This window comes from Lepidochelys kempii, chromosome 11 (genome assembly GCF_965140265.1).
Source record: "Lepidochelys kempii isolate rLepKem1 chromosome 11, rLepKem1.hap2, whole genome shotgun sequence".
In the NCBI taxonomy this organism is placed as follows: Eukaryota; Metazoa; Chordata; order Testudines; family Cheloniidae; genus Lepidochelys; species Lepidochelys kempii.
Window position 1 is genome coordinate 68,219,542 of NC_133266.1, and position 26,223 is coordinate 68,245,764.

At 43.6% G+C, this 26,223-nt stretch overlaps 1 protein-coding gene across 6 annotated transcripts in view; it reads right to left on the reverse strand.

The window, feature by feature from the left end:
* The window catches only part of FN1 (fibronectin 1), a 67,408-nt gene extending 41,548 nt beyond the window's left edge, over positions 1-25,860 (reverse strand). For 3 of the 6 annotated variants that reach the window (XM_073306739.1, XM_073306737.1, XM_073306735.1), the window contains exons 1-13: positions 25,492-25,860; positions 24,074-24,202; positions 22,834-22,971; positions 19,729-19,860; positions 19,019-19,156; positions 16,298-16,456; positions 14,177-14,374; positions 13,133-13,312; positions 11,186-11,362; positions 9,414-9,566; positions 7,247-7,375; positions 5,320-5,463; positions 555-676 (exon numbers count right to left, since the gene is read on the reverse strand). In XM_073306739.1, the coding sequence (XP_073162840.1) occupies positions 555-676; positions 5,320-5,463; positions 7,247-7,375; positions 9,414-9,566; positions 11,186-11,362; positions 13,133-13,312; positions 14,177-14,374; positions 16,298-16,456; positions 19,019-19,156; positions 19,729-19,860; positions 22,834-22,971; positions 24,074-24,202; positions 25,492-25,642 (1,950 nt within the window). In that variant the 5' untranslated portion in view covers positions 25,643-25,860. The remainder of the gene's footprint in view (positions 1-554; positions 677-5,319; positions 5,464-7,246; positions 7,376-9,413; positions 9,567-11,185; positions 11,363-13,132; positions 13,313-14,176; positions 14,375-16,297; positions 16,457-19,018; positions 19,157-19,728; positions 19,861-22,833; positions 22,972-24,073; positions 24,203-25,491) is intronic. The other 3 variants (XM_073306741.1, XM_073306740.1, XM_073306736.1) reach the window with 2 other exon arrangements.
* Between the last annotated feature and the right edge of the window lie 363 nt (positions 25,861-26,223).

A 26,223-nucleotide genomic window follows, 5' to 3' on the forward strand; every position in this document is an offset into this window, starting at 1 on the left:
CATGGTACAAAGCCAACGTTCCCTCCAAATAAGGAAACTTTCACAAGGATTTATACTAGTCATCCAACACATAATCAACTGCCTAATTTTCCAGCATATTTGCTAACTCTGTAGACCCAGATCCTCAAAGATACTTAGGCACCTAACTCCACTTGAAATCATAAATTCATAAGCACATTGATCAGTAATGCTCACTCACAAATATCCATAATCACTGTACATGCTTAGATAATATCTGTCACTTTTAATCCTCAGTGAAAACGTTCTCTACAGTAGGGAAAGATCACTGAATTAGCAACTAGAGCTGGATGAAAACAATCCTTCCCGCCCCGCCCCCCCAAATACCTTTTTTTTTTTTTCCTTTTAATTTTAAGAAATTGGGAATTTTTATCAGAAAATTTCTGTTTTCATTAGTGTTTTTCAGGTTTTCATTGGGAAAAAAGTTAAAAGCCCAAAACCAAAAATGTTTTGATTTTTGGCTTTTGAGAGCCTTGCATGGATGTCAGGAGCTACAAATGCAGATGATTTATATTATGATTGAAGGAAGCACTTACCGGTTTCCATCGGAGAATATACTTGGAAATGTGAGAGGATTCGGGTGCATTCCACTGGATAGGATGGGAGTTGGGATGACTTGCACTCTCAGTGATAATCACTTGCACAGGACCAGTGGCACCTGAAAGGGAAGTTCCCCATTTTAACTTAATTAGGGAGTTTCCCCCTCTAGTTTGCTATTCAGTGCATCCAAGATTTATTAATCAAAATGCATTTGCTTGTCCAATATTACTATGAACATTTGAAATAAATAGGTTTTCACTCTATCCCCCAGGTTCCAACACTCATTATAGCGAATGCTCTGGTACACCTGTCTCATCTTGCTCTATAGGCATTAGCATATGCTGTCTGGAAAAACTTACAATGGAAGACTTGTGTCTGTGATGGAAGACTTGTGTCATAAGTGGTATGGAAAGAGACTTGCAAAACAGAGCCAGATAGTTTGACAGAGCATGGGGAATAAGAGGACTTTTTCAACATGCGCTTATTATAAGTGAAATTTTATCAGTTACCTTTCGCTGCAATTTGGGTTAATTTTTAAAAGCAAAAAAATCTCTGCTAACTTAAAGCCTCATCCTGTGTCATGCTAAGGACCTCTGGCAAGGTGCTGAGGATCCTCAACATGTAAGCCAATGGGAGTTGGGTAGGTCCAGCACCTTGCTAGACAGGGTCCATGGAATGCTTTCCCAGAATTAAAACTGATCTCCAAGGCTAATTAGAGTCTGTCTCAAGGCAGGATCGATGTCCTAAGAGCTGCACAAGGCAGCCCAATAAAATCAGGGTGCTTCAGAATGCTGGAGAATCTTAGATGCTGACCAGCTGGAGAGAAGGTCAACAATACGGCCACCGCCAGTAAAAGGTTCAGAAATCTCTTACATGTACTGGAACAAAAGCAGAACTAGGGGCAGAATAAGTTTCCATATAAAACACCCACATTTTTGTGGAGCTGTTTAGGGATAGGTTGTGAACCTCTTATTCAGGAAGTTGCACCTCCATCTCTCAATGGGACTAGCCCCATATCATCATACGATTGTTTGGATAAAGACCCCAGCCTTAGGCTTCAAAAAAAAAAAAAAAGGAGGGGATCTCTAACAATTTTCTTTACATTTATTCAAATGACACATTCTTCCATCCTGTAGCAAAAGGCAGTTTTTCTGCTAATGATTGAAGATCATCAGTTAAAAGACCCTATGCATTTTACAACATCTCTGAATCAACTCATTTTAAAACCTGCGTTTGAAACGACTGCCTTAAGCACCTGCATGGAGGAAAAACATGACTTGCACACACAGGCCCACAAGCCAACCGACAGCCCAGAGGTTTAGTTGTAGGCCTGCAACAGAGCACTTTTGTAAACTCAAAGGCCCCGATTCAGAAAAGCACTTAATCATGTATTTTAAGTGCATCCCTATGCAGCAAAGCGTTTACGTACATGCGTATGTCCCACTGACTTTAAGCATGTGCTTAAGTACTTTGCTGAATCAGGACCAAAGATGCTAATGGCTTGCTCCAATGCTCACTAGAGACCAATGGAAAGGCACCCACAATTCCACTGGGTATTGGATCAAGCTCATAATTCACAGCACCTTTTTGTCTTGTTTATGCTCCTTTCTCTGACTCCTCCCCTGAACCACATTGTGAAAAGCTTTCAAATAAATGCTGAAAAGGTCATTGAACACTCAGATGGTCTTACACAGTAGGTGTAAGTTCCCAGAGAACTCCAGCATAGAGCAGTCTGACTCCGCAGGATGATCTGTTATTTTAGCCATTAAATCCCCCTCCTTTTTTAAAAAAAAAGTTTCCTTTTATGGTCTGTTTGGATAACAGCGTAACATACATACCTGCATATACTTAAAAAGACTTCCAGCCCAAACAAATCCATACCCACCCAGAGAATATTTCAAAGCTTGTCTAACCCCAAATCTACATTCAGGAACTTTATATTTGATTCATGTGCACATTTCCAGGCCCTCTCATGTCCGAAGCCTTGGTTTCCAGTCTAACGGAGCGCATATTTCACATAACTCAGTGAGATGTTTGTTTTAGAAGTCTGAGGCGTCAATGAGGCTCAGTAAGAAATTCAGCAAAGAAATCCAGAGGGCTGTGTCCCATTCTTCCCTTCACTGGCAGTCCTTAGTTCTACCATCCAATTCCTGTTTTGTCTCTCATATAAGAGTTCAATTGTGAGCCTCAATCTGTGTCCACAGAGAGAGAGAGGAAGGATGGGTAAGGCTGGAGGCACAAAGGCCCGGATCCACAAACGTATTTAGATTTCTATCTTCCACTGAAATCAACAGAAGTTAGGAATCTAAGTACCTTTGTTGATCTGACCCAAAGAGACTATGCAATATGGCCAAGGTCAAACAGAGTATGGCACTAGCTTGGGATTTGGGAGACACTGATTCAGTCCCCTGCTGTGCCACAGATTTCCTGCCTGGCCTTGGGCAAATCACTTCGGGTGCGTCTACGCTGCAAAAAAAAGAACCACAGCCACACAGAGCTGAGTCTCAGAGCCTGGGTCAACTGACTCAGGCAGAGGGGCTAAAAATAGCAGTTTAGACATTCAAGTTTGGGGTGGAGCTCGGGCTCTGAAACCAGGCATGGGGTGTGTTTCTCAGAGCCCAAGGGCAAACATCTAGATGGCCTTGCGGGGCTCATGCTAAGTCCGCTGACCCGAGCTCTGAGACTCACTGCTGTGGGGTTGCAGGGGTTTTTTTTTTTTTTTTTGCATTGTAGACACCCTCTTAGGCTTTGTGCCTCACATCCTTTCCTTCCTCACAGGGCTGTCATGAGGATAAATCATTAAGGATTGTGAGGCACTCAGGTTCTGGGTTAATGAGGGCCACACAAGATGCAAGGGGATCTAAAGAGCCCACTTATACCCTTCATGGGCCACCAGCATGGCCAGAGCCTGTAGGGTTGGGGCCAAAGCTGCTGCCGTGTTGCCTCGCCCCTTCCTCATAACTGGGTGGAGAATGAGCAGGCCGTACAGAACAGCCAATTCACCAGGGAGCTGGAATAAGTGAGCAGAAAGGCAGGTGATTACCTGCCCCCCACCCCTCCATAGGGCAACTCCCCAGTGAGGATGAAAATTCAAAAAATCTCAGAAATGTTCACGAGCTACAAAATATTTCCATTTCTGTCAGTCAAAACACGGTGTTTTGATCAGTTCAATACATTTTTTAAAAAAATGTATCCGTTTTTTGTTGTTGTTTACTATAATTAGCTTATATTTCAAAACAAAACGTGATTGCAAACCAGAAACCCAGAATTTTTCATTCCAAAATGTCAAAGGCAATGCTTCAACAATTTTAAGTTGTTTATTTCCCGCCCCCCAAACTTTTGAAGGGAAAAATTTGTCCGAAGCTAACAGTTCTCTTGAAAAACTTCAGTTTGGATGAAAAAGCATTTTTCTGATGGAAAAACATTTCATCAAAAAACTCCTGACCAGCTCTACTTATGAGTACTAACCTGCCAGCTACTCACAGATCTCATTTTATTCTCCTTAAGACAACGTATGTATGTAAATCACAAGCCTATTATTTTGCTTTATCTGTGTTTTCACAAGCATTCCATTTATATAAACTAAAAACATCACTCATACACAGTTACATCTTCACTGCAACATACTTCTGTTATTAGAGCATGCTGTTTTGCCTCAGAGAAATGTGTGTGATAAGACAGTAAGTACACAGGTCTGTAAAATACCAAAGCAGTCCAATGGTTGTTAACGGAGTACTTACCTTTTTCCGAGTCTGGCTTTATTAGAAATTTTTCTGCCAATAATCAAAATGGGATTGATAATAATCATCTTCGTGATATAGAAGTTATGCACTAAAATTACTCTGTCCGTTTTAACGGAGCTACTTAATATTTATACCAACGTGGAAGCAAGGTCTGGGCCAGTGAACCACACAATACATTGAGAGTGGAACTGGTTTTCTACAAATCCTTTAGTCAGAGTGTTTGCCTGTAAAGTTTTAATATTTAAACTAAGGCCCAGTTGGAGAAGCAAACTTTAAACAGAAGAGTTGGTGCAACTGCTGCTCTTATCACGTTATGTTCATGGAACTACGGAAGAACAAACCAGCAAACAGAGACATTGACCTGCCTCTGAATATTTCCTAGAATTGATTGGGCAAAGGAGAGTTCAAAAGTTTTGCTTGGGGCACTGACCATGGAAGGCATTTCCTGCCATGGTGCATTTTGCTTCAGCAGGTGGGTTGGGTAAGAATATAGATTCTTCAAGCAATATATAGATAGTAGATAGATTGCAAAGCTATCATTTCAGTGAAACACCAAAGTGGAAATAAAACCAAAATGGGCCAGATTCTAGTGTGAATCTAGATTCTAGAGTAACCCCAGTGAAGCCAATGGAATGACTCCGATTTTTATGGTGATCAGTCTCTGGCCCTCTACTTGTAAGATTGACACTTTCTTGTGTCCACCTTCAGGTGGAAACAGTTCTGCTGCTGAAGAAAACCAACAGGAATTTCCTACCATGTTGTGAGCTGAACAACTGCAAACCATCCACAGGCAAAAGAACCTAGAGAATTCAAACCCTTACTTGCTCGTTATATATAGGGAAAACCACCTAACCTTATTTGACGTTGACAAGGATACGAAAGGACATGCAGATTGACGAGATCAGCAGAGGAAGCAGGCTGGGTATTTACCCTGTGCTCCACTCATGTGGCCAACCCCATCCTAGCACACTAAAACAGAGCTAGTCAGGAGAATGTGTTTACTCTTTAGGATTCTTACCTGGATAGGTCTGCAGAGGTTGACAATGCCACTCTCCAATACCCCGGCCGTAGCAATAGCACTGGTATCTAACACCATGAACATACTTCTCCCATGAATCCCCAATTTGATAAAAGGTCCGGGATTCTGAATCCTGGCACTGGTCTGAAGGCACGAAACAGGTACAGGTAAGTGTCAAATGTTGACTTAAACGACCAAAAAACCAAAATCAAAATGTTGGATCAACATACAGAAGAAGAGGAAAAACACACTGCAAATAGCGTTCCTCCAAGCATTACTCAAAGGGGCAACAGAAGTCTAACTTCAAAACTAGGGTACTTGGAAACTCATCCAGACCCTAGATTTACTACTGCAACAGCAAGTCAGAGGTTTGGATATTAATTCAGCTGGGGTATGTTTTGAACAATGACAGCATGCCAAGGACAGGCTCTGATCCTGCAGTCCTGCCGCCCCCTAGAGTCAATGGAGCCACAAGGAGCTGGGCAGCAGATATTATTTTACAGCCTGGTTCGGCTTCAGCCACTGCACCTGTTCGTCTCTCCTTTAAGGCTCAATCTTGTTCCCATGAAATCAATGGCAAAACTCAGGTGTAAACTCTACAGCAACACCATTTACTTCAACACACTGATTCCAGACATAGGGGAGCATAACTCATATCTGAAACCGGCTCAGTAAGAGTCTTACTGATGGACTGCAGTGAGCATTAACTGTATACTCCCTTTGGGAGAATGGGGACTAGGTTTGGGGAAATCAATGACAAGATTCAACAGACAGCAGCTTTGTTGATATTTTCCAACTCATTTTAAAACAAATTTATTTCCTTCTTTCAAAGGAGCAATTTGCAAGAACTTTACTATCTGATAGCTCAGTGGTTTGAGCATTGGCCTGCTAAACCTAGGGTTGTGAGTTCAATCCTTGAGGGGGCCATTTAGGGATCTGGGGCAAAAACTGGGGATTGGTCCTGCTTTGAGCAGGGGGCTGGACTAGATGACCTTCTGAGGTCCCTTCCAACTCTGATATTATATGACATTATATATATGATCTCCAGTAAATCTGGGCAGACATACGATAAATAAAGCAGAATTTAACCACTAGTGCTTTCTGAACTGTTGCCAAAGAAAACATATTAAAGTTCTCTTGGGGTTGGTAATCACAGATCAAACAACTAAGTCTTATCACCAAATCATAGTTCATTTTTTTGGTCAGAAAAGTAGAAATCTCTTCATTCTAGTACAGAACTATGATGGTTTTAGCTAAACTCTGGCATGCTATTAGCACTCGCACTCTTAGCATTGGCTTGCTCGCTTTTTGTTTGGCTGCCCAGTATAATAAGCAGCCAAATAAAATAAGTTTCGTTCACAGTAAGATAATATTTGCTGGTGCAATCTTCCATGCTTTTCAGTTCAGTCAAGAGACCAGAAGATTTCGGCAAAGCGGAGAAAAAAGAACAATTTACAAGGTAGGGTTTAGCATTACTGGCTTGCTCCACACAACAGCTGATTGCACAAAATCGGAGGTCCCTGCTGAACGCCTTATTTGTCAGAGTTCCGTCGAATGGGTTGCTAAAAATGATCTGTTAGCCCGCAACATTGGCAGCTACTGAAGCTAGAGTGTATTATAGTGTAGGAATACTCCACGGGAGGAATCAGTAAGGAGTAAAGTTGCCACTACCTATGGTTATTGCAGATATTATCAGCTTCTCCCATGACATGTCAGATAACCTGAGTTAAGTCAAACTCTGCTCTTACTCACTGCGCTGCAACTCCTCTGAAGTCACAGTCACTCCAGTTTTCTCCTAGTGTGATTGAGGGCAGATTCTGTCCAAAGATCTGGCCCAAATTCACCCACCCGCCCTATCACACATTTCCTTGTTATTGCGTAGCTACGACCTGGCCTTGGCGAGCGGAGCAGCTGGGAATTAACCTACCGACAGGATCACATTTCCATCTCCCACGACCCTGGCCAAAGCATGTGCAGTTCAGCATGTGTCCTTCTTCATGACGCTTGTGAAATGTCTGGTTAACATCATAGGTGGTGTCATCGACAATACACTGATCTGTTTGAGAGAAAACAGAATACTTCCCTCAACGATTGCTTTAAGTAAAAGAAGTTATAGAATACTTCTTCTATGGAACATATTCTTCCCCCTCCCCATCAGCGCAATGAGACTTATTGCCACAAAAAGCTCTAGAAAAGAGAGACAGCCCCTCAGGTATCTGTCAGAGATAAGTGTGATCTTCCCAGGATAGGATTAAACACTATGATCCCCTGTGTCCACTTGTCAGCATTGATATCAAGGGGACTACTTGTGTGGCTAAGGGACACTTGTAGGAAGGAGGTTTGCAGGATCCAGGCCCAAAGTATTTAGCCTTATTCAAATGGGGTTCCTGTGGCATGTTAATTACAGCACGTGAAACAGCAACTAAAATGACATATTAAAAAAATCACTGGGTTTGCTTATAAAGGGCTAGATTGTGATATTCTTACACGAGCTGAGAAGCACGTTACTCCTTACTGATTTCAGTGGAAGTAAACTACTACTCGGTGTGAGCAAGGGTATCACAATGCAGCCCAAAATGTTCTCTGCACTTTCTTTTGCTTGGTATCTTGACGACACTTTGTTGTAACCCTGAGAGGAACTGATGTATTATACGCCCCAGTTATTACTCGTACCCACTGATGCACTGTGCAGGGCCAGATCCCCCAGTCAACAGAGCTATGGCAATTTATACCATTTGAGGACTTGGCCCTAACCCTTTATCCTTAAAGCAATCTGGTCAATAAAAGCTAGTTTAAGAAAACAAGCAAACCTGAAAACCCCTGTAGAAGTGAGTTGCTTTGTGAAGCAATCAACCGTCATTAATATGGCTTGTTATTTATGGAAGGATTTAGCTGCACTGCTAGTGGGCAGGGCATGGAATCAGCCTCCAAAGACCCATGTTCAATTCTGGGTCAGCCACAGCCTTCCTGTCCTTGGGCAAGTCATTTAATCTGCACTGCCGCTGTTACCCAGCTGTAAGATGAGGCTAGTACTTCCCTGCCTCACGGGTGTGTTGTGAGACTAAATCCACTGATGCTTTGTAAATGCTGAAATATTACAAGAAGGCCCACAGAGGTTTCCTGAAAGCTGTGATCTATCAGCAGGGTTGAGAGAACCCACACCCTTAAAAATATATATATATTTTCCTGACTAGGTTACTTCACTCATTTCAGCAGAAGTTGCTTTAACCTGACCGTTTCCTTTCACTCTCTCCCACACTTCCCTGCAACACCCATCCTTCAGAGATCAGAATGCTGAGTGCTGGCCGTTTAGGCAGAGTTAGAAGGGAGCTTTACTGAACAGCAGATCCTTTAGCTGTGCATCTCTCACCGTTCTGCACAAGATGCATGGAAAACCTCAAAGCCCTTGAGAGAGCCTTTCCGTATAAATTATATCCAATTTCAGCAGTGGTGTTAGCGTCCTTTCTTGGCTCTCTGACAGCACCCACTCTGCTTTTTCCAGACATGAATTCAATGCTGTAAGTAGCTTTAGGATGATCAAATGTCTATGCTCTCCCCTTTGAAGTCCTCTTTTTTTGGTTCTGTCTAAGCACTTCCCTACTTGGGCTGCTTAAAAGAAATCTCAGTACTGTCCTGCCAACTTTTCATATAGATTAGCCTGCAAAGGTAATTCATCCTACACAGAGGAATTAAAAACCTCACTTCAAAATAGCACAGCAAGACTGCACTGCCCTTTAACCCTGTCTTCAAGCTTCAGCCTAGCCTGGGGCTTTGTCTGCACAGGAGAATAGCCCCAATTCAGCAACCAGAGTAGCTGCAATGGTGCTGAACCTTAAATGTAAGCAAGAGAACACAAGGATGTGCATTGATCCAGCTAATCGAGGGTCAGTGAGAGCTGAATTGGTGCTATTCCTGACTGTAAACAACATCTGGATCTTTGTACAAATATACCTCCTGGCCGCCACAACTGAGACCTGTTGAAGTACAATTGTTTTTGGGGCCTGCTCTAATTCCCGATGAAGTCAGTGAAAAGGATCCCTTTGACTTCCATGAGAGTTGGATCAGGCCCTTGGTGCATAAATTAAGACACATACCTCTAAGCTGGGAGTATGCAAGGCAGGTCCATTCGCCACGGCCATTTCCGGCACAAGTGCATCTCATCATATGGCCCATGTCGTGCTGTTTGTCCCACTGGTCTCCAACTCGGTACATGACACCTTCACTGGTTGTGCAGATTTCCTCATGGGCTGTTCAAGAAGTGTGAGGGGTTTTATTTAGTGAGAGTTACAACGAGCACAAACATTCATATAATCCATTATACATCTTCCCGTGATGTTACAGGTTCCAAACTCTACTATGGGGGTTTTATGACCCCACTAGGTTTCCAAATCTCACTTTCACTAGGTGCTGATGTTCTCTAAATGCAAGTCCCTGACATTAGTTTATTCACTCTAAATCAGGTCTTTCTACTTCCAGACCTGTTAGATGCCCCCCTACTTTGCAGACTGTGTAGTTATGGATGGCTGTGCAAAGTGGGTGTAAAACCCACCACTGCTGGCCACTCACTTTACACAGATGTGAAGAGAGTGAAGACCCAGCCATGTTGCCTTTAAAGGACGACAAGAAAGAGGAAACTATCACTTAATTGTCACTTTACTTTTTGGTAGACAGAAGTGGAGGAAAATGTCTTTTGTTACAAGCCTTCTACGAAAATGTGCGTTCACCACCGTCCAAAGGAAAATCATGGGCCAGACCCTCCGCTGCTGTAGGTCTGTTGAATTTGGAGCTATGGCAACATACATCAGCCAAGGACCTATTCCCATACTTTCACCTAAATTACCGTTTCTAAAGGATTTTATCTCCTGGCTGAATTCCAGCACAGGTTGGACATAAAATTGCCTTTGCATTTTCAATGAGATGGGGAATTCTGTTTTGCCACTTCATGTCTTAAAGTGTTACATCTCCTTCCTGTGCACTGTTTAACACGTGCTGGGTTCCATCTCAGAGGTGGCTGCACTTCAGTGGCGGGTGGAATGATCCTTGTATCTGTCACCTATGTCACAGGGGTACTGTGGGGTTCAGTTAACATTTGTTAAGACACGGAGATCCTCACATAAGAGGCTCTGCTATTCGTGTGAAGCATTACTAGTTTTATTTGCTCCATACTGGATTGTATGCATGCTAGCAAATGTAGCACGGCTGCTACCGAGTTAGAAAAGGTTTGCCGTTTAAAATGGGTTCTCATAGCCGCCTTGTGTTCTGATCTTGCAGGAAGTGCTAATGCTCTCCGCTGCCTTCGTTCTAACCACACACAACTCCTTTGGACATCACTGAGGCTTGCATAAACCGAGACCTGCATAATTGCCACAGTAACAGTGTGATGCTAGAAACACAGGGTCATCCACAACTGCAAGATCTGGCAAGAGGAAAGGATGAGTAGCGAGGAAGAAGGCTTCAGCAGACATAAGGCCAGATCCTCTGCAAGTGTAAACCTCTACAGCGCCACTGACATCAACGAAGCTAAGCAGTTTACCCTGGCTGAGGATCTGGCCCAGAATTCTCGGCAGCAAACGGGCAGAGTAAATTATTTTCTATTTGTAATACCAAAGTCACTGGTCAAAAAACACCTTTAGAAGCCCTAGAAGCAACTTGGATTGGGCTACAGCTACCTGGAAGCCACTAATGACTGAAGGTTCACCGCAGTGACGGATGCAGCTCAGTGGACACCTGGAAGGGCTCCACATCCCAATGCATTTCATGGGCCACAGTCCGAGAACCACTGGCCTTAAACAGAAACCTCAATAACTGGTCTTGAACAGAGACCAGCCAGAGATTTTCCCATCCAGCACCAGCATCCACAACTTACCAGCCATAGGGCAGAAGCCAAACTTCTGGTCAGCATCATAGTTCTGGGTGGTTCCGCACCATTTCATGTTGTCTTTCCGTCCCTCAGAAGTACAATCCGTGTAATTGCGGTTGTTATACAGGAAGGGGAAGTGGCACAAGGCACCGTTGGAGTTGCCACCCCGGGTCTGGACCAGAACTACAGAAAGCAGGAGGAGTAAAAGAAAGACGTATCTGAGCCAGCATTCTCCTCAGAGGAGCCAGGAATTGTTTCAGAACATAGCACGGACCCTCAGTTTGCATGTGCCCCTCCTCAGAGTACCCTTAACCCTCTTTTCTGACGGAGACTAATTTAATCATGTAAATATAAACCGTGTGAAAGGTTGGTCCACATCCAACGGATTTGCATAACCAGAAAGCACCCGCCATCCCCCATGCACAGATGTGGAAAGAGTGGGCCTGGCCATGGGAATCAGAGTAGGGAAATCCGACATAGGACCCCTGTGCCAGGGAAGGCATCGGCATTGGAATCATAACAGCGGCTCCCTAATGCCCACAGACTCCCCTGGCAGAGAGGATCATCAGAGGTCTGCTTTAGAGTTTCTTTGCACCAACAGAGTCATCAGGAACAAACAGGAGTAGGGTGAGGGAACTGGTCCAGTGAGTCAAATATTCTCTCCATTCTATGACACATGTACAACCCATGGAAGTAAATGGGGCTGGATGGATTTAACTGAGAGCTGGGCTGTGACCAAGGACTTTAAATAAAACCTCAGCCCTTAGGAAACAGTTGCAACTCAATGATGTACAAATAGCCAGGAAGAATGAAGCCTTTGCTTGCGTCCTCCTATATTGAGATTTCCCAGGCCCACAGTGGAGCAAAAGGGATCTCTTAGGCGCCTATCACCAATGCAATTCAGAGCGGCTGAATTCCACGAATTCTCTTAAAACAGAACAAATGTGACATGATGGAAAGGGATCTCGAGTTTCATCTGAAGGAACCAGAAGATATTAAAAAAAAAAAAAAAAAACCTCATGCGAGTGAAAGGCTGCTCAAAAACAACAGATCTGAGTAGTATTTTACCACGTTACTAAATCTACCAATACATTAATAACTTCAGCCGTGCTTCACTTAGGGTCAGATCCAGCAGAAATTCCCCTGTCTGGCTGCTGTCTTACAGAAGGTCCATGGGCTTCCAGACCATTGCCCTTCCCGCCCCACCCCACCCCCAGCTGATGCAGAATGTTGCATTAGTCATGCCACAGCACCCCTTCCCAGTGGCAGATGAGGATTGCTGCTATATAAGGCAATCTGACTGGGAAGTCAGGATTGAGGGAGTGACATCAGAGGATTGCACAGATAAGACTCTGGGCAGTGTCCTACCCTCATGGCCTAATATGGGCCAGGTCTCTTGTCTGACTGGTTGAAATTCAACCAGCCAAGAGAGGTCTAAAGGTCCCTTGTATCAAAGACAGTGAGCTATACTCTGGTTAACAGCTTCATTTTTAAGGTCAAGTAGGTAGAGCAATAGGACACAAAGATTTTCTTAAATAAAAATGCTGATCTTGGCCCTTTCCCAGACAGCACTACAGGAGACCCTCGCTAGCTAGTTAAAGAAAACCCTCAAGGGCAAAAGGATAGACATGTAGTCCCATCATCTCCTCCTTTTCCCTGGCTACTCCTACTTCACCAGGGGAACTGACACCTTCGCCACATCCCAGGGTTGGGAGTTTAATGTTTGCAAGACGCAGGGAAGATGGGGAACATGTTCACAAGAACTATTCATGCTCTGTAACTTTAATCTGCAGAGCTATCATTTTCATCTTATCTTTTCAGATGGTGTAAATCAGCAGCTATGCCCATTTAGACAAGCTACATCTGGCCCAGACAGCATTTATAGTCACCATACCCAGATACTGGAAATTCAACCTATTTTTCCCCCCAATACATTTTTCTAGACAAGCTTACCATTTTCTCCAGTACAAAAGGAGTATCTGTTATCCTGTTCGAAGTTGGAGGTTGTGCTGCACCAGAAGTGTCCATCCGAACGACCTTCCGTGGTGCAAGAATAGAAAGTCTTCCCACCATAGGTGAATGGCAGAACACACGGTTCCCCATTAGAATTGCCACCATAGGTTTGGGTCACAGCTTTAAACCAAACAAACCACAACATTACATTACGGCTCAGTGTCCCCACTCCAGTTCTTCATGCCCTAAAGTAACTCTAGCTTCTCTGGACCAAATCCTCAGCTGGTATAAATGGCACTGACTTCAATTGTCCCAGGCCAATTTATACCAGCTGAGGATCTAGCCAAGTAACATCATCATTCAACCTACATCCTTCCCCAGAAACATACTGCTGCAACTTAGTTTGAATAAAGTTGCTAATTCTGCATCCCATAGCTTTATTCTCCCACTGCCGTATGTACGTAACAAAATGGGAGTTACTTCTGTCCTACAGAACCAGGCCCCAAATAATCAAAACGAGGAAGAAATTTTGATTCTTTCCTTTCCCTTCTCCAAGCCCCTTGCTGTTCCTCATTTTGCTCTTCAGAACACCCTTCTTATACATTCCCCAGGATCCTACATTCCAGTGAGGGACAAAAACCCCCATGGGGTTCTCTCTCCCATCAATGCACGTAGGGGCCATGAACATTAAGACACGTTATGAGTGTTGACTTAGAAGAGTGTGTCCTTATGTCTTTAGAAACTGGGCTTCACTACAAGTGAAAACAACAGCTGAAATTCTGTTAGTGCCTGATGCACTGAAGTCAGTGAGACTCTTTCCACTGACTTCAGCGGGCTTTGTATCAGGATCTTAGTTCAGAGGCTGCACTAAAGACAATTATGTAGTTAAAATCCTTTTGCACGTTGGTCCCAATCCAACAAAGCACTTAAAGACTGACTTCAATGGGACTACTCACATAGTTAAAGCTACGCACCTGCTCAGAGTTTTCGCTGCACTGGGGCCTTGATTTGTCTAGGGGTGAGCATTAAAACAAAAGCTCATACCTGTCTCCTGGCAGCTGACACCATTGCCCAGGCAAGTACATAGCATCTGTTGGCTGCCCTGTGTCTTGAGCCACTGCATCCCAACAGAGTACACCACCCCACTGTCAGTAACACAGTGACCATACGGCTGAGGCTGGGGTTGAGGCTGGGGCTGGTAAAGTGCAGTTCGTACATCTGTGAAGGTTGAGGATGCAGATCCTGAGGCAAAAAATGTTAGAAAAGAGGGATTAAGCAGCAGGCTTTAAAACCAAAAAATAAGGAACAGAAAATCTAGGTTAAGTGCTATGCTGGGATGGCGAACTGCGGCCAGTGGGAGCTGCGATCGGCCAAACCTGTGGACATGGCAGATAAACAAACCAGCCTAACCCGCCAGGGGCTTTCCCTGGCAGACCACGGGCCAAAGGTTGCCGATCCCTGGTGCAGACAAAGCATTAGACTAAATAATCATTGTTTTGGCTTTCAGAGGTACTAGATCACGTTAAAAAATGACAAACCTTGCATTTTTGGAGCTCTACAGGTATTTTTGGATTTGTTAATAATACCAGAACCTCAAGAAAGATAAACCAGGTGACAATTTCCCTTTAAAAGCATTTAACTTTCTTAGGCATAATTATCTGCAGATATTTTTATTGATCGCTTTCGATTTTCATAACATTTGTTTGCACTTCAATTAGTAAATTTCAACATAAAAACAAAATAAAAAAAAAATCTCCATCCATGCTAATGATCCTCCGCAACAAGAGCGACTATACAGCCAACAACTGTGACTAGAGCAGATCAAAAAATGCCAGTTTTTCACAGGAAACTTTGGGGGGGTGGGGGGAACAAAATTGTAAGATTTATTTAAAGTTTCCGATGAAAATGTTTTGCTGTTTTGGATGGCAAACTGAAATCAAAAATGGAAACAAACGAAGAAAGGAAAGAAGGAGGAAAAAAACCCAAACTGAAAAACTGCGTGGATTGTTTTTTCTTTTCCAGTTTTTCACCAAAAACCTGAAAAATCTCTAAAGAAACAAGTTTTTTCATGAAAAGTCTATTTTGGGAAAAAAACACCATTTTCCATCAAAAAAATATTGTCAAAGGAAAATTTTCAAGCAGCTTTAGTTAAGAGTAATATGGAAAGAGACACAGAGGCCTCTTCTACACTTGGAAGCTTTTGCTAAAATTTCCCACTTTTCCTACCACCAGTTTAGCTCTACCTGCAACAGCCCATATGGGAGCAAAAGTATAGGCAAGGCTTTGACAACCACTGGAGTTTTAAAAGCACAGCGTGATTTAGATCTGCTCAGAGCTCTGCTCTTTAAGCACTAGAGGTTTCCTGGAGTCTGTCTACACTAGCTTTCCCACCACGGAGTGGAACTGGTGATAGCAAGAGTAGGAAATTATTAACACAAAACCTAGTTTATATCCACTCCAGGAAAAAGCTAGATTTACACATTAAAAGCAGAAATAGATCATTAAAATGACAAGGAACCTTTAGAAGCTGAATATTTTGCTATAAACCTAGGACAGAGGACAGTGTATACCAGGAAATTAATAAACCCCATACCAAAAATCACAAAGGATCTGATATACAAAATGCAATTTATTGAACACATAAGTGCCTTCTTAACATTTCTACATATTAAAGCTTGAGCATAAGTGGGTGTGTTTATCTTGCCAGAAAGAATAGTTTAACTTCTGACAGCCACAAGATCTGCAAGTTTAAATTCAGGAAATTTAAAGTAAGTCACTCTGTAGAAAGCTTATAGATTTCAAAAATATTAACCCAAAGTGCTGCATTTTCAAGATATAGCCTCTATTTATAGGTCCATAAATCTGTGCATGCTAACTTTTTTTGGCACGTTTGAACATGCTCATGTTCTAATCTGCATGTGCAAACCCTTTTGTGCATGCAAACTGTGTGTAAATGAATTCTGTCATTTGCTCATGCACAAAAGATGACAATGTTTAGTCTCCTGTCAAATTTTGAGATTAAATATTGCAGATCTTCCTCTCGCATAACTCGTTAACTTTGACAAGATTTTTGCCTAAATCAGTGTTGTGTGATTCAGCACAAAACCTTTTGTGTGTGACTTGTATTGTTCAGTGCCCACATTACCAATATGATTTACCACTTACCAATGCCAGGAGTTTGTACAGCTGAATGCCTTTCACATTTCCATTCACCTCTGCCATTACCAGTGCAGATGCACTGAAGCAGGTTTCCTCGGTTATCCTTCTTGCTCCAGGTATCTCCAATTCTGTACGAAGTCTTGGTGTCCTGATCATTGCACTTATCTGCAGAGGAAAGGAAACATTTATAACAAAGGAAGCAAGGCTTAGTTTTTCCTATATTTAGCAGCATGCCAATCACAAAAGCAAATATACTAGGTCCTTTGTTGATATTCCATGACTAATCTTCCACAGTACAGTTTGTCTTCCACTACCGAGCTCCATCACCCCTACCAAGGTATCCATATGCTTTAAAGCCCTGACTGTATTGCAGAAAGGCACATGCTGGGAAGCCACTCTAAAACATTGGATGAAATCCTGGCCCCTTGGAAGTCAATGGCAAAACTCTCATTGATTTAAATGGTAAAACATTCTTTCCGATAACACCTTTTTGCTCCCAGTGTGGACAAGGCAGAATGGGAAACCAACTCCTGGGTTACTGCCCACTCTTGCGAATAGTTTTCAAAACCATTTTAAGCACCTTGTTCCTTGTCCATATTGTGGGGAAAACCCTGCTTAAGCTGAAACCAGTTTAAATGTTGTTTAATTCTAAATGGTTTCTTAGCATGGTCATTGCATGCTGTAGACAGGGCCCAGTTGAACCTCGTGGGCCTATTTCACATGGAAGGAACTAAATCCTGTTTGATAGGTAATATCTTTGGGTCAAATTCTTCACCCAGAAATATGCAAGCAACTGCCATTATAGTTAATGGAAGTTTCACATGTGCGTCTGGGAATTCTGTCTTTAAATAATCTACCACCCATGATGAATTGAGCAAATAGGTTCAAATGATAGCATAATAAACTACTTCTAGCTGCATGCAGAGCCACATGGATTAACTCATTCTTCTTCCATTACAGCATTTTACCCTCACATGCAACGGCAACTCGATACAATAACTCACATTTAATCATGGGTCAAAAACGCTTTCATCTACTATATGAACAACTATGGAATGAGGTACGCATCACTTCAGATTGCCATTGCGCTAGAGTACATTGGGTCAAAAACTAACATGTGGCAAACACATTAACAAATCACAGTAGATAAAATGACACAGTGCTGTGTATTTGCCAAGAAAGTGGAAAGTAGCTACAGGGCTGGTAATGTATTTATATGTATATGAAAATGTGGACACTTGGCCTCGAAAGATCAGGTGTCTCAGGATGGGCACCCAAGAATTTAGGCACCCAAATCACTAGTTACTTTGGAAAATCTTAGCCATAACACTTATATTTTATCCACACATCAGTACTTAGACTACTATGTGGGCCACAACTATCATTTTACACTTAGACAATGTATTTATAGATGTGAGTCCATTTTGGAAGCAAAACCCATTTTTTTCCAATAATGAATAGGTTGCAATTGCCTATAAGGTCCAACAGTAGACTCCAGAACTGTGAGATGAAGGACACTGCCTAATTGTTTGTGTTGATTATAATAACTTTGAAGCTTGCACATAACATGCTTTCTTTCTGCTTTGTCCATTCCCATTTGACAATCAATTATTTTCCCCCATGTGTTTTCAAACAGAGTCGAAATGGTCAAGGCTGGTTTTGTTTCATCGCTTATTTCTTGACTAACCTCTCTCCAGAACCTTGACTTTAATCCCAAACCTCTATGTGTTTTACTTCTTTACAGTTCTATTGTTTATATTAGCAAAAAGCTATTAGCTTTGTATCTCAAGGCAATTGGGCATAGAATCATAGAATATCAGGGTTGGAAGGGACCCCAGAAGGTCATCTAGTCCAACCCCCTGCTCGAAGCAGGACCAATTCCCAGTTAAATGGCATGAGGCCATTTAAAGGCTACAGAGGAAGATCTCAAAACCCATATAACAAAGGTACAAGAGACCAGGTCAAATGACCTTGGGGCAGATGTACAGCTGGTGCAAATTGTCATAGCTCCACAATGGAGCTTGTTTTACAGTACAGTCATACTAGAAGAGACGGCAATAAGCAGAAGTAACTTGTAAAGGCCCCATTTACATGTTATAGGCCAATCCACTGGGATATTTTGCAACAGTGTAGTTGGATTGGTACAAAGTTGGAGTGTAAAAGTGATGTGCTGGTGTTAAAAGATCTTTGCGCAATCGCAGAGTGTTTACACTAAAGGTTCACACCATTACCAAAATCCTCAGTGTAGACAAAGCATTAGACTAAATAATCATTGTTTTGGCTTTCAGATGTACTAGATTATGTTAAAAAAATGACAAACCCTGCATTTTTAGAGCTCTACAGGAATTTTTGGATTTGTTAATAATACCAGAATCTCAAGAAAGATAAACCAGGTGACAGTTTCCCCTTTAAAGGCACCGTGTCTCCATGGGGGCAATTCTAGGCCAAACTGTGTATGGTCTGTAACCCAGCACAATTCCACTGACTTCCTTGTGGGATATGTGGAGTGTAAATCAGTGCATAACTACACCTACTTCTCTATGTAATATCAAGCACATCACACGCTTGAAGTTGTCTCCCTTTGTCTTACTTAAGTGTCTCAGCTTGTGCATTCTGGGCCCCAAAGAAAGGATAAGAAAAGGCATCATTTTAGAACCTGAGCTTCAGCAGAATGAAGTGCACCTTGGCCATTCTGCATAGCGTTGGCAAGAGAAAATCGATACGTACTTCTGGAGGTACAGGTGATATGTCCATTGCCTTCGCCTAAGCAAGTGCAGTCCACCATCATCCAGCCTTGGTAGGGCTTCTCCCAGGTCTCTCCGACAACATAGGATGTCCCAGCAGTGTTATCGTAGCATCTCTCAGCTGTGGGAATGGAGGAAAAAAGACAGGGTTTTTGTGTTTGTTTTAAATATTTCTAAAAACCAGGGGCTCTCATCCTGAGGATGGCAACCCCCTGGGAGGTTTCAGAGTAACAGCCGTGTTAGTCTGTATTCGCAAAAAGAAAAGGAGGACTTGTGGCACCTTAGAGACTAACCAATTTATTAGAGCATAAGCTTTCGTGAGCTACAGCTCACTTCCTCAGATGTATACATATACATCTGAGGAAGTGAGCTGTAGCTCACGAAAGCTTATGCTCTAATAAATTGGTTAGTCTCTAAGGTGCCACAAGTCCTCCTTTTCTTTTTGCGAACCCCCTGGGAGTCACAAACAGGTGTCCGGGGGGGTCATGACTACCTTTGCCTTCCCATATTGGTAGATGGGAGGAGGCCACCAGAAAAAAAAAAAAAATGTACCAGGTGAAGTTAGATCAGGCTAAAGGCCTGAATCAGTTCAAATGAGCATCCTTTGTTTTAATATAGGATTCTTTAATGACATCTGTTAAATACTTCTGAAGCCTGATCTCTCAAAGAAATGTGTCAAAAATCACTACGTACCGAGAGGTTTGCAGGTCCATTCCCCTTTCCCGTTACCCAGACACACACATTCTAACATGTAGCCACCCGTCTCGTGTGGTCTGCGCCAGGTATCGCCAATCTTGTAGGACTGACCCCCTTCATGGCACCGATCTGTGGCAAACAGAAAATGGTTTAGTCATAACCTAGTTGAGAATTGGGTCTGTGTATATTCACTGTAAAATAGCAAACAATCCAATCCCCTGTCATGTAAACGGCATCCTCTTCAGCCATCCCAAGGCAATGTGAAATGAACTTTTGGCGAAGATAAATGCGAAGAGGAAAAGAGTTATTGTCAGGGAATCGGGGCCTGCAGCAGAGCTAATCTCCAGGCGGCCTCATCAGTACAGCTGGCTTGCCGCAGGCTCCCTGATTGGCCATGCCACCTGATTGGCAGCAGGAGAGTGAGTTTGTGTGTGGGGGGGGGGGGGGCGGAGGGTGAGAAAACCTGCATTTGTGCTGGAAATGGCCCAACTTGATTATCATACACATTGTAAGGAGAGTGGTCACTTTAGATAAGCTGTTACCAGCGGGAGAGTGGGGTGGGAGGAGGTATTGTTTCATGGTCTCTGTGTATATGTCTTCTGCAGTTTCCACAGTATGCATCCGATGAAGTGAGCTGTAGCTCACAAAAGCTCATGCTCAAATAAATTGGTTAGTCTCTAAGGTGCCACAAGTACTCCTTTTCTTTTTGTGAATACAGACTAACTCGGCTGTTACTCTGAAACCTGGCACTAGGAGGCCGGCTGTTAAACCAGCCGCAGCAATTTACTGGCTGTTTGATGCTCACACCCACCACTGTTTCTACTCCTGCCTTATCTTGGGCCTCTGCCTCAGCCCCTCCTTGCCTTCTACCCTGCTTGCTCCAATTCCTGCCATCTGGTTTGGCCTGGCCTTTGGCTCCTGACTCTCACTTGACACTCGGCTCTGTATCCAGTTCCTGCCCCTCCAGTTTGACCCTGGGCTTTAGCTGCTGACTCCGGCTCTGAGCCTAGTCCTTGGGGGCCCGATGCCTGCTCTAACCACTAGGCTAGACCACCCTCATTCCAGTTGGCTGACAATTATTGTCAAAGGGCAGCACTTTCTTGAACGTCAAAGAAAGAGTTCCAAATAGAAGAGTCACTGATGCTTTCTGAAGTTCTTCAGTCACCCACAGCACTCAGGTGAGACTTTGGGGTTTCATCAAAAACATTTTTTTTTGCAGAAAAACATCTCTTTTTTTAAATGATTTCTTTAGGCTTTTTGGTAGAAAATTGCTAAAGAAAAGAAATTAAATTTTCTTCAATTTCAAATCACATTTTTCATTTTGTTTTAGTTTACAATTTTTTGTTTTATTTCAGTGTTTAAAAACCAAACCAAAACTTTCTCTTCAAGTTTAATTGAACTGAAAACTTTGGAGTCAAATCAAATCAAACTTTCATTTCATTTAGACATTCCCACAAAAGTTTAAAAATTTCAAATAAATTATTGTTCACAACTTTTTAAAGAAAATGGTTTTTCAACTAGCTCGATTTAGGCCTGTTGAATTGCCTAGAACCAGGAGGCCCAAGAGCGCTAGCCAGAATTTTGAGAACAAGGGGCAGGACCTTATAGTTGATATTCTGATATTAATCCAGCTAAATCTAAAATTCAATGCGCTGACAAACTGTAGGCCAATTCAAAGACCTGGATGGCAGTGTTATGATCAGATGGATTTGTAATAAATACATTTTGGATCCACTAGTTAGCACAGATCCATTTGCTGAAAGAACAGCAAGTGGAGTATTGCAATGGCTGAATCTGAATGGATAAGGATCATAGCACTGATCAAGATTCAGAGGCACCTGACCTTGGTCTAATTCCTAAAATGACCAAACAATCTGAGCAATAGCAGTGATAGGACACCTAATTCAAAGCCAACTGCAATCATGGGAGTCTTTCCACTGATTTCAGTGCGCTGTGGATCAAATCCATGATGAAGAAATGGAAGTCGGAGATTAACAATTATTTAACATCTTGAACCGGAAATCTCCCATTACTGATTCTGGGCCAAACTCAGCCCTGCCCAATGCAACTCCACTGAATGCAGGGCAGAACTAGCCCCTCGGCCTTTGCAGGATTTCCTTCCATCCGATATTGAGAGTTCAAGTCTGATGTCCTATGGGAAGGATCCAGCACTGCATGTTGCAAATAAACGACAAACCAAATCAAACCTGCTATTGTATGAAAGATGCAATAAAGCTGTGATTCTCAAAAACAGCACAGGGACTGGGAAATCTAAGCCCAAATATACTGATAGAGTGCTCTTCAACTACGGTAGCAGAAACTGTTTTGCAGAGAGAGTCTAAATCAGGAGCTAAAGAGAAGTGGTTAAGAAGTGACTTAAAGAGAGACCCAACAACTCAAAGGAAAGGCGCTCCAGATAAAGAGGCAACAAAAGGAAAGGGTGAGAAGACAGCAGAGGGGGAGCGGATGGTGAGAAAGCCAAGACAGGAGAAGCATAACGGGTAAGAAGCTCATTGGGAATGGTCTGAGAGATCACAAGCTGGCCCCCTGAATCTCCAGCACACAGATTCTCAGAGTGGGTGTCACTACAGAGGCCACGATAAGGGACACATCCTCAGCTGGTGTAAATCGGCACAGATCTATTAATGTCATTGAAACTATGTTGATTTTCACCAGCTGAGGATTTGGCCTTCATTCTCTGCAGTGAGTAAACGCTGCTCCACTAGAGTTGCCCTCAAGAGCCAATGCATCTCTGATATCTGAGCTGAAATACTTTTTACGAGTCCTATTGGCAGGGCACTAACACACTTATCCCGCTATTTTTAACATGCCTTTAATTTGCTCTTAAAGGCCCAGTCCTGCTAGCCTTGCTCACACAAATAATTCCATTAACTTCCATGGGACCATCCATAGACTATCAGGGTTGGAAGGGAAGAGGATGAGCTTTTTCAATGGAAAGACTCCAGTGGGCTTTGCATCAGTCCCCATACTCCTAAGTAATAAGCAATTCTGCACTGCACTTGGGGCTGTCAGGCCAACCTCTCAGGAACATGCACAACACTGAAGAGCAATGGCTCAAGCAATATGGTCTTTGTTACATACTTGCAATGGTGCAGCTGATTCGCCCACGTCCAGCCCCGATGCAGGTACAATCCCAGATCATGGAGTCTTTGGGGCGCTCATAAGTCTCCCCTACCCGATAGGTAGATCCAGTGTATTTGTCAAAGCAAGTTTCTTCAGCTGAGGGGAAAATAACGTCCATGTGAGGATTAATTAATGTGCAGGCTGTAGCATTCAAATTGCAAGAACACAAACCACATGCACTCCTATTCCCCTCCCTCCCTCACCACTGTTTTTCCTTATACAGGAAAATTCAGATGTGTCTAGTTTTCTCTGAAGAGTAACAGCCACATATTAGTGTGGCAGCATGAAAGTCGGCAGAGTGGAATTCATTCAAGCACTGAGGGCTCACAAAAGGCCCTCTACCCAACTGCAAACCAGCTGATTTGTGCTGCATCAGCAACAAAAGACAGCCATAAACCATCTCATCAATTAAGATAGGTTTATGGCTGCTTTGTATCACCAAAGCAGACCAACACAGCCAGAGCAAACCAGTGAATACAGCCCAGTAAATAAAGTTCAGTTTGATTATCCAAATGTCCCTGTTACCCCAAACAGGGTCACATCCCCCCAACATCTGTTACATTTAAAAATCCCTGTTATCCAAAACCTAAATTTTATCCAAATTTATTCTGTGTCTCCCTATGACACTTAGATAGTTGAGATCAAAATAATCATAAATCGGTATAAGAATAATTACTCCAACCTTACACCCAACTATGCAAGTTATGCTTATATGCAAGTTAGAAGGACTGTGAAACAAGTTGCAAATGAAAGTCAACTTTTAAAATGTTTTTTAAAAATATTTGACAACATAAGGATATGAAATGCCTATTAACAGTTACAGACAATACAATCAAACAAAAAGTTTAGAGAAGTCAGAGCTGAAAAGTTTGGCTCCAGATTTGCTGTGTACTCTGCATTTGTTAGGGATTTCAAATCTAGGGTCAGGTCAGATCATTATAGAGATGAAGCTGGATGCAAAGTTCAGATTCAGATCCAAACTTCAGGTTGAATGTTATTTGGGCCCAGGGTTCTGATTGCAGGCCCATGTCTAATGAAGACTACCTCTTAAAATCTCAGGCCAGATCCTCAGTGTAAATGACTCTCCTGCCCATTAACGTGAGCAGAGAGTCTGATCTGTGGTCTACCATTTTTTTAAGGCTTATTTTAATTGGCCTCACAACCCATTTTTCATTCATCATGACTCCTACCAACTTACCTTCAGGCTTGCTTTCGCAGTTAAAGCCTCTGCTTCCCCCATAGCAGGTACACACGAGCATGTTCCCCAGGTAAATGCGTTCCCATTGTTGGCTTATCTGATAATATCTCCCATTATCATAACAGCCCGCTGAAAAAGAAACAGAAGTCTTGGGTTACATTAGCCTCCTTCAATCACAGAGCTCCAAACAAAAGTCAAAAAGGAGAGTTAAATCATGCGTGGACTATACATTAGGTCCTGATCCTGCATTCTTTGCACATACAAAACTCCCACTGAGACAATGGGAGTCTGGGAGACACAGAGAAAGCAAGATCAGGCACCTAAATGTCAATCTACACCACGTTAAATATTGTAGTAACTGTACGGGAGTTGAGAGAGACTTTGAAACAAAGAGTTAATAGACTCAGAATCTCATCTAGGGCCTGATCCAAAACTCCATTCAAATCAGTGGAAAGACTGCCACTGACTTCAGTGGGCTTTGGATAGATTCCAGCCACTGTAGGCTTGTTTTCCAGGTTTACATTTACAAGCGTTTTGTCCAGGTCAGTTCTAAGTGTGCCAAGTAGCAGGGCTTCCACCACATCCCTTGAGAAATCATTTCACAGCCAGATAGATCTTTGTGCCAGGAAGTTTTTCCCTGATGCAGCCTCAACTTCCCCAGATGCTTTCAAAGGTCAGGGCAGCAATTGTTCCAGCAAACATCTCCCAAATTGTGTTTGCAGACAGAGTGTTTTAGTGTTTTGCTTTTAGGTTATTTTTAATTACATGTAATAATAAAACTATTGTTTTCTTAAGTAAGGGCTCGAATGAAAATCGTATACCCAGAACTGAAACATGAAAGTATCAGCTGTTTAGTTCAAATAAAAGTTTGGCATATACATTTCATCACCATTTGCTGTAACTAAAACAGATCCCGTTCCACTATACTTCTGCCTCAGTGACAAAAAACACAGGGGCAAATTATGCTATGCCTGCTTGAATAGTACCACTGGGGCTACTCAGAGTCAACTGCTTAGGGAAGGGTGGCAGAATTTGCCCCACTTGGGCTGGACCCGGGGAGCATCAGAGAGTAACTCACAGACATTCAAAGGCAAACAGAAAACTTTCCCCAAGCTCACTAGTGCACCGCCCGCAAGTCCCTCGCTCTCTCGAGGCGGGGCTTGTTGCAGCCTGGCTTGGAAGTGCTAAAAGGGACTAAAATCTGACCCAGCTGCTGGAACCACTGAGATCACTTTGGATCCCCACTGATCCCCGAATGCACAAAAATGCACCTACACCCAGGGCTGCAGCCCGCGTCGGGAGGTTTTGGCTTGGTCTCTAAAGTCCACTAGTGGACCCCCAAGTCTCCCCGACAGCTGTGGCCGTGTCCCGTCCCCCCCCCTCCCCTTCGCGGTGGCTCTGTGCCCCCAGATACTCACGTTTACTCTGGCTGCTTGGAACCTGTGGCTGGACCATTTGTTGCGTTTGCCTCCTGGTTTTGGCTACCTTGGGCTGCGAGCTTTGCACCCCGGTGCCCAGGCACAAGGCAAGCAGCAGCAGCCGCAGCCGCCAGCCCGGGCTACCGGGCATCTTCCAAGGCTGGCGAGGGAGGGAGGGAGGGAATGGCACTCGGGAGAGGCGCGGGCTCGTGGCTCTTCAGGCTGCAAGCCCCGGGCAAGCCGCTCTCATCGGGCTCGTCTTCTCCCGGCCGGGGCAGGGACTCGGCGGCTCCCGCTGCACTTTCCTCCCGGGCTCTTTCTCCTCCTCCAGCCTGCGAGGGAGCGGCAGAGGGCCGGCTCCAGGGGGTTTATATAGGCCCCTGCTCCGGGGACCCCCCGGCAGGGCTGGCTACAGAGAGGGGGCGGGGAGGAGGGTCCCCACCAGGACACCCCTTTGCCTCTCTGATTGGTCCAGGCTCCTGGCTGACGTCACGGGGGGGGGGCGCATCCAGCCGCGAACAGCAGAGCGGCCGCCCCAGCGCCGGGGGCGGGCGGGGGTTTGTGGAACTTCCCCGGAAACTTGGCTCAGTTGGGGGGGCAGGCGCCGGGCAGGGATCCTGGCCCATCCCTCAAACTCCCTCAGCTTCGCAAAGCAGAGGATGCTGAGACATGAGAGGTGGGGAAGACCTGGGAAGTCAAATCATAGCCCCCCCCCCCCCCAAGGGGCCAATG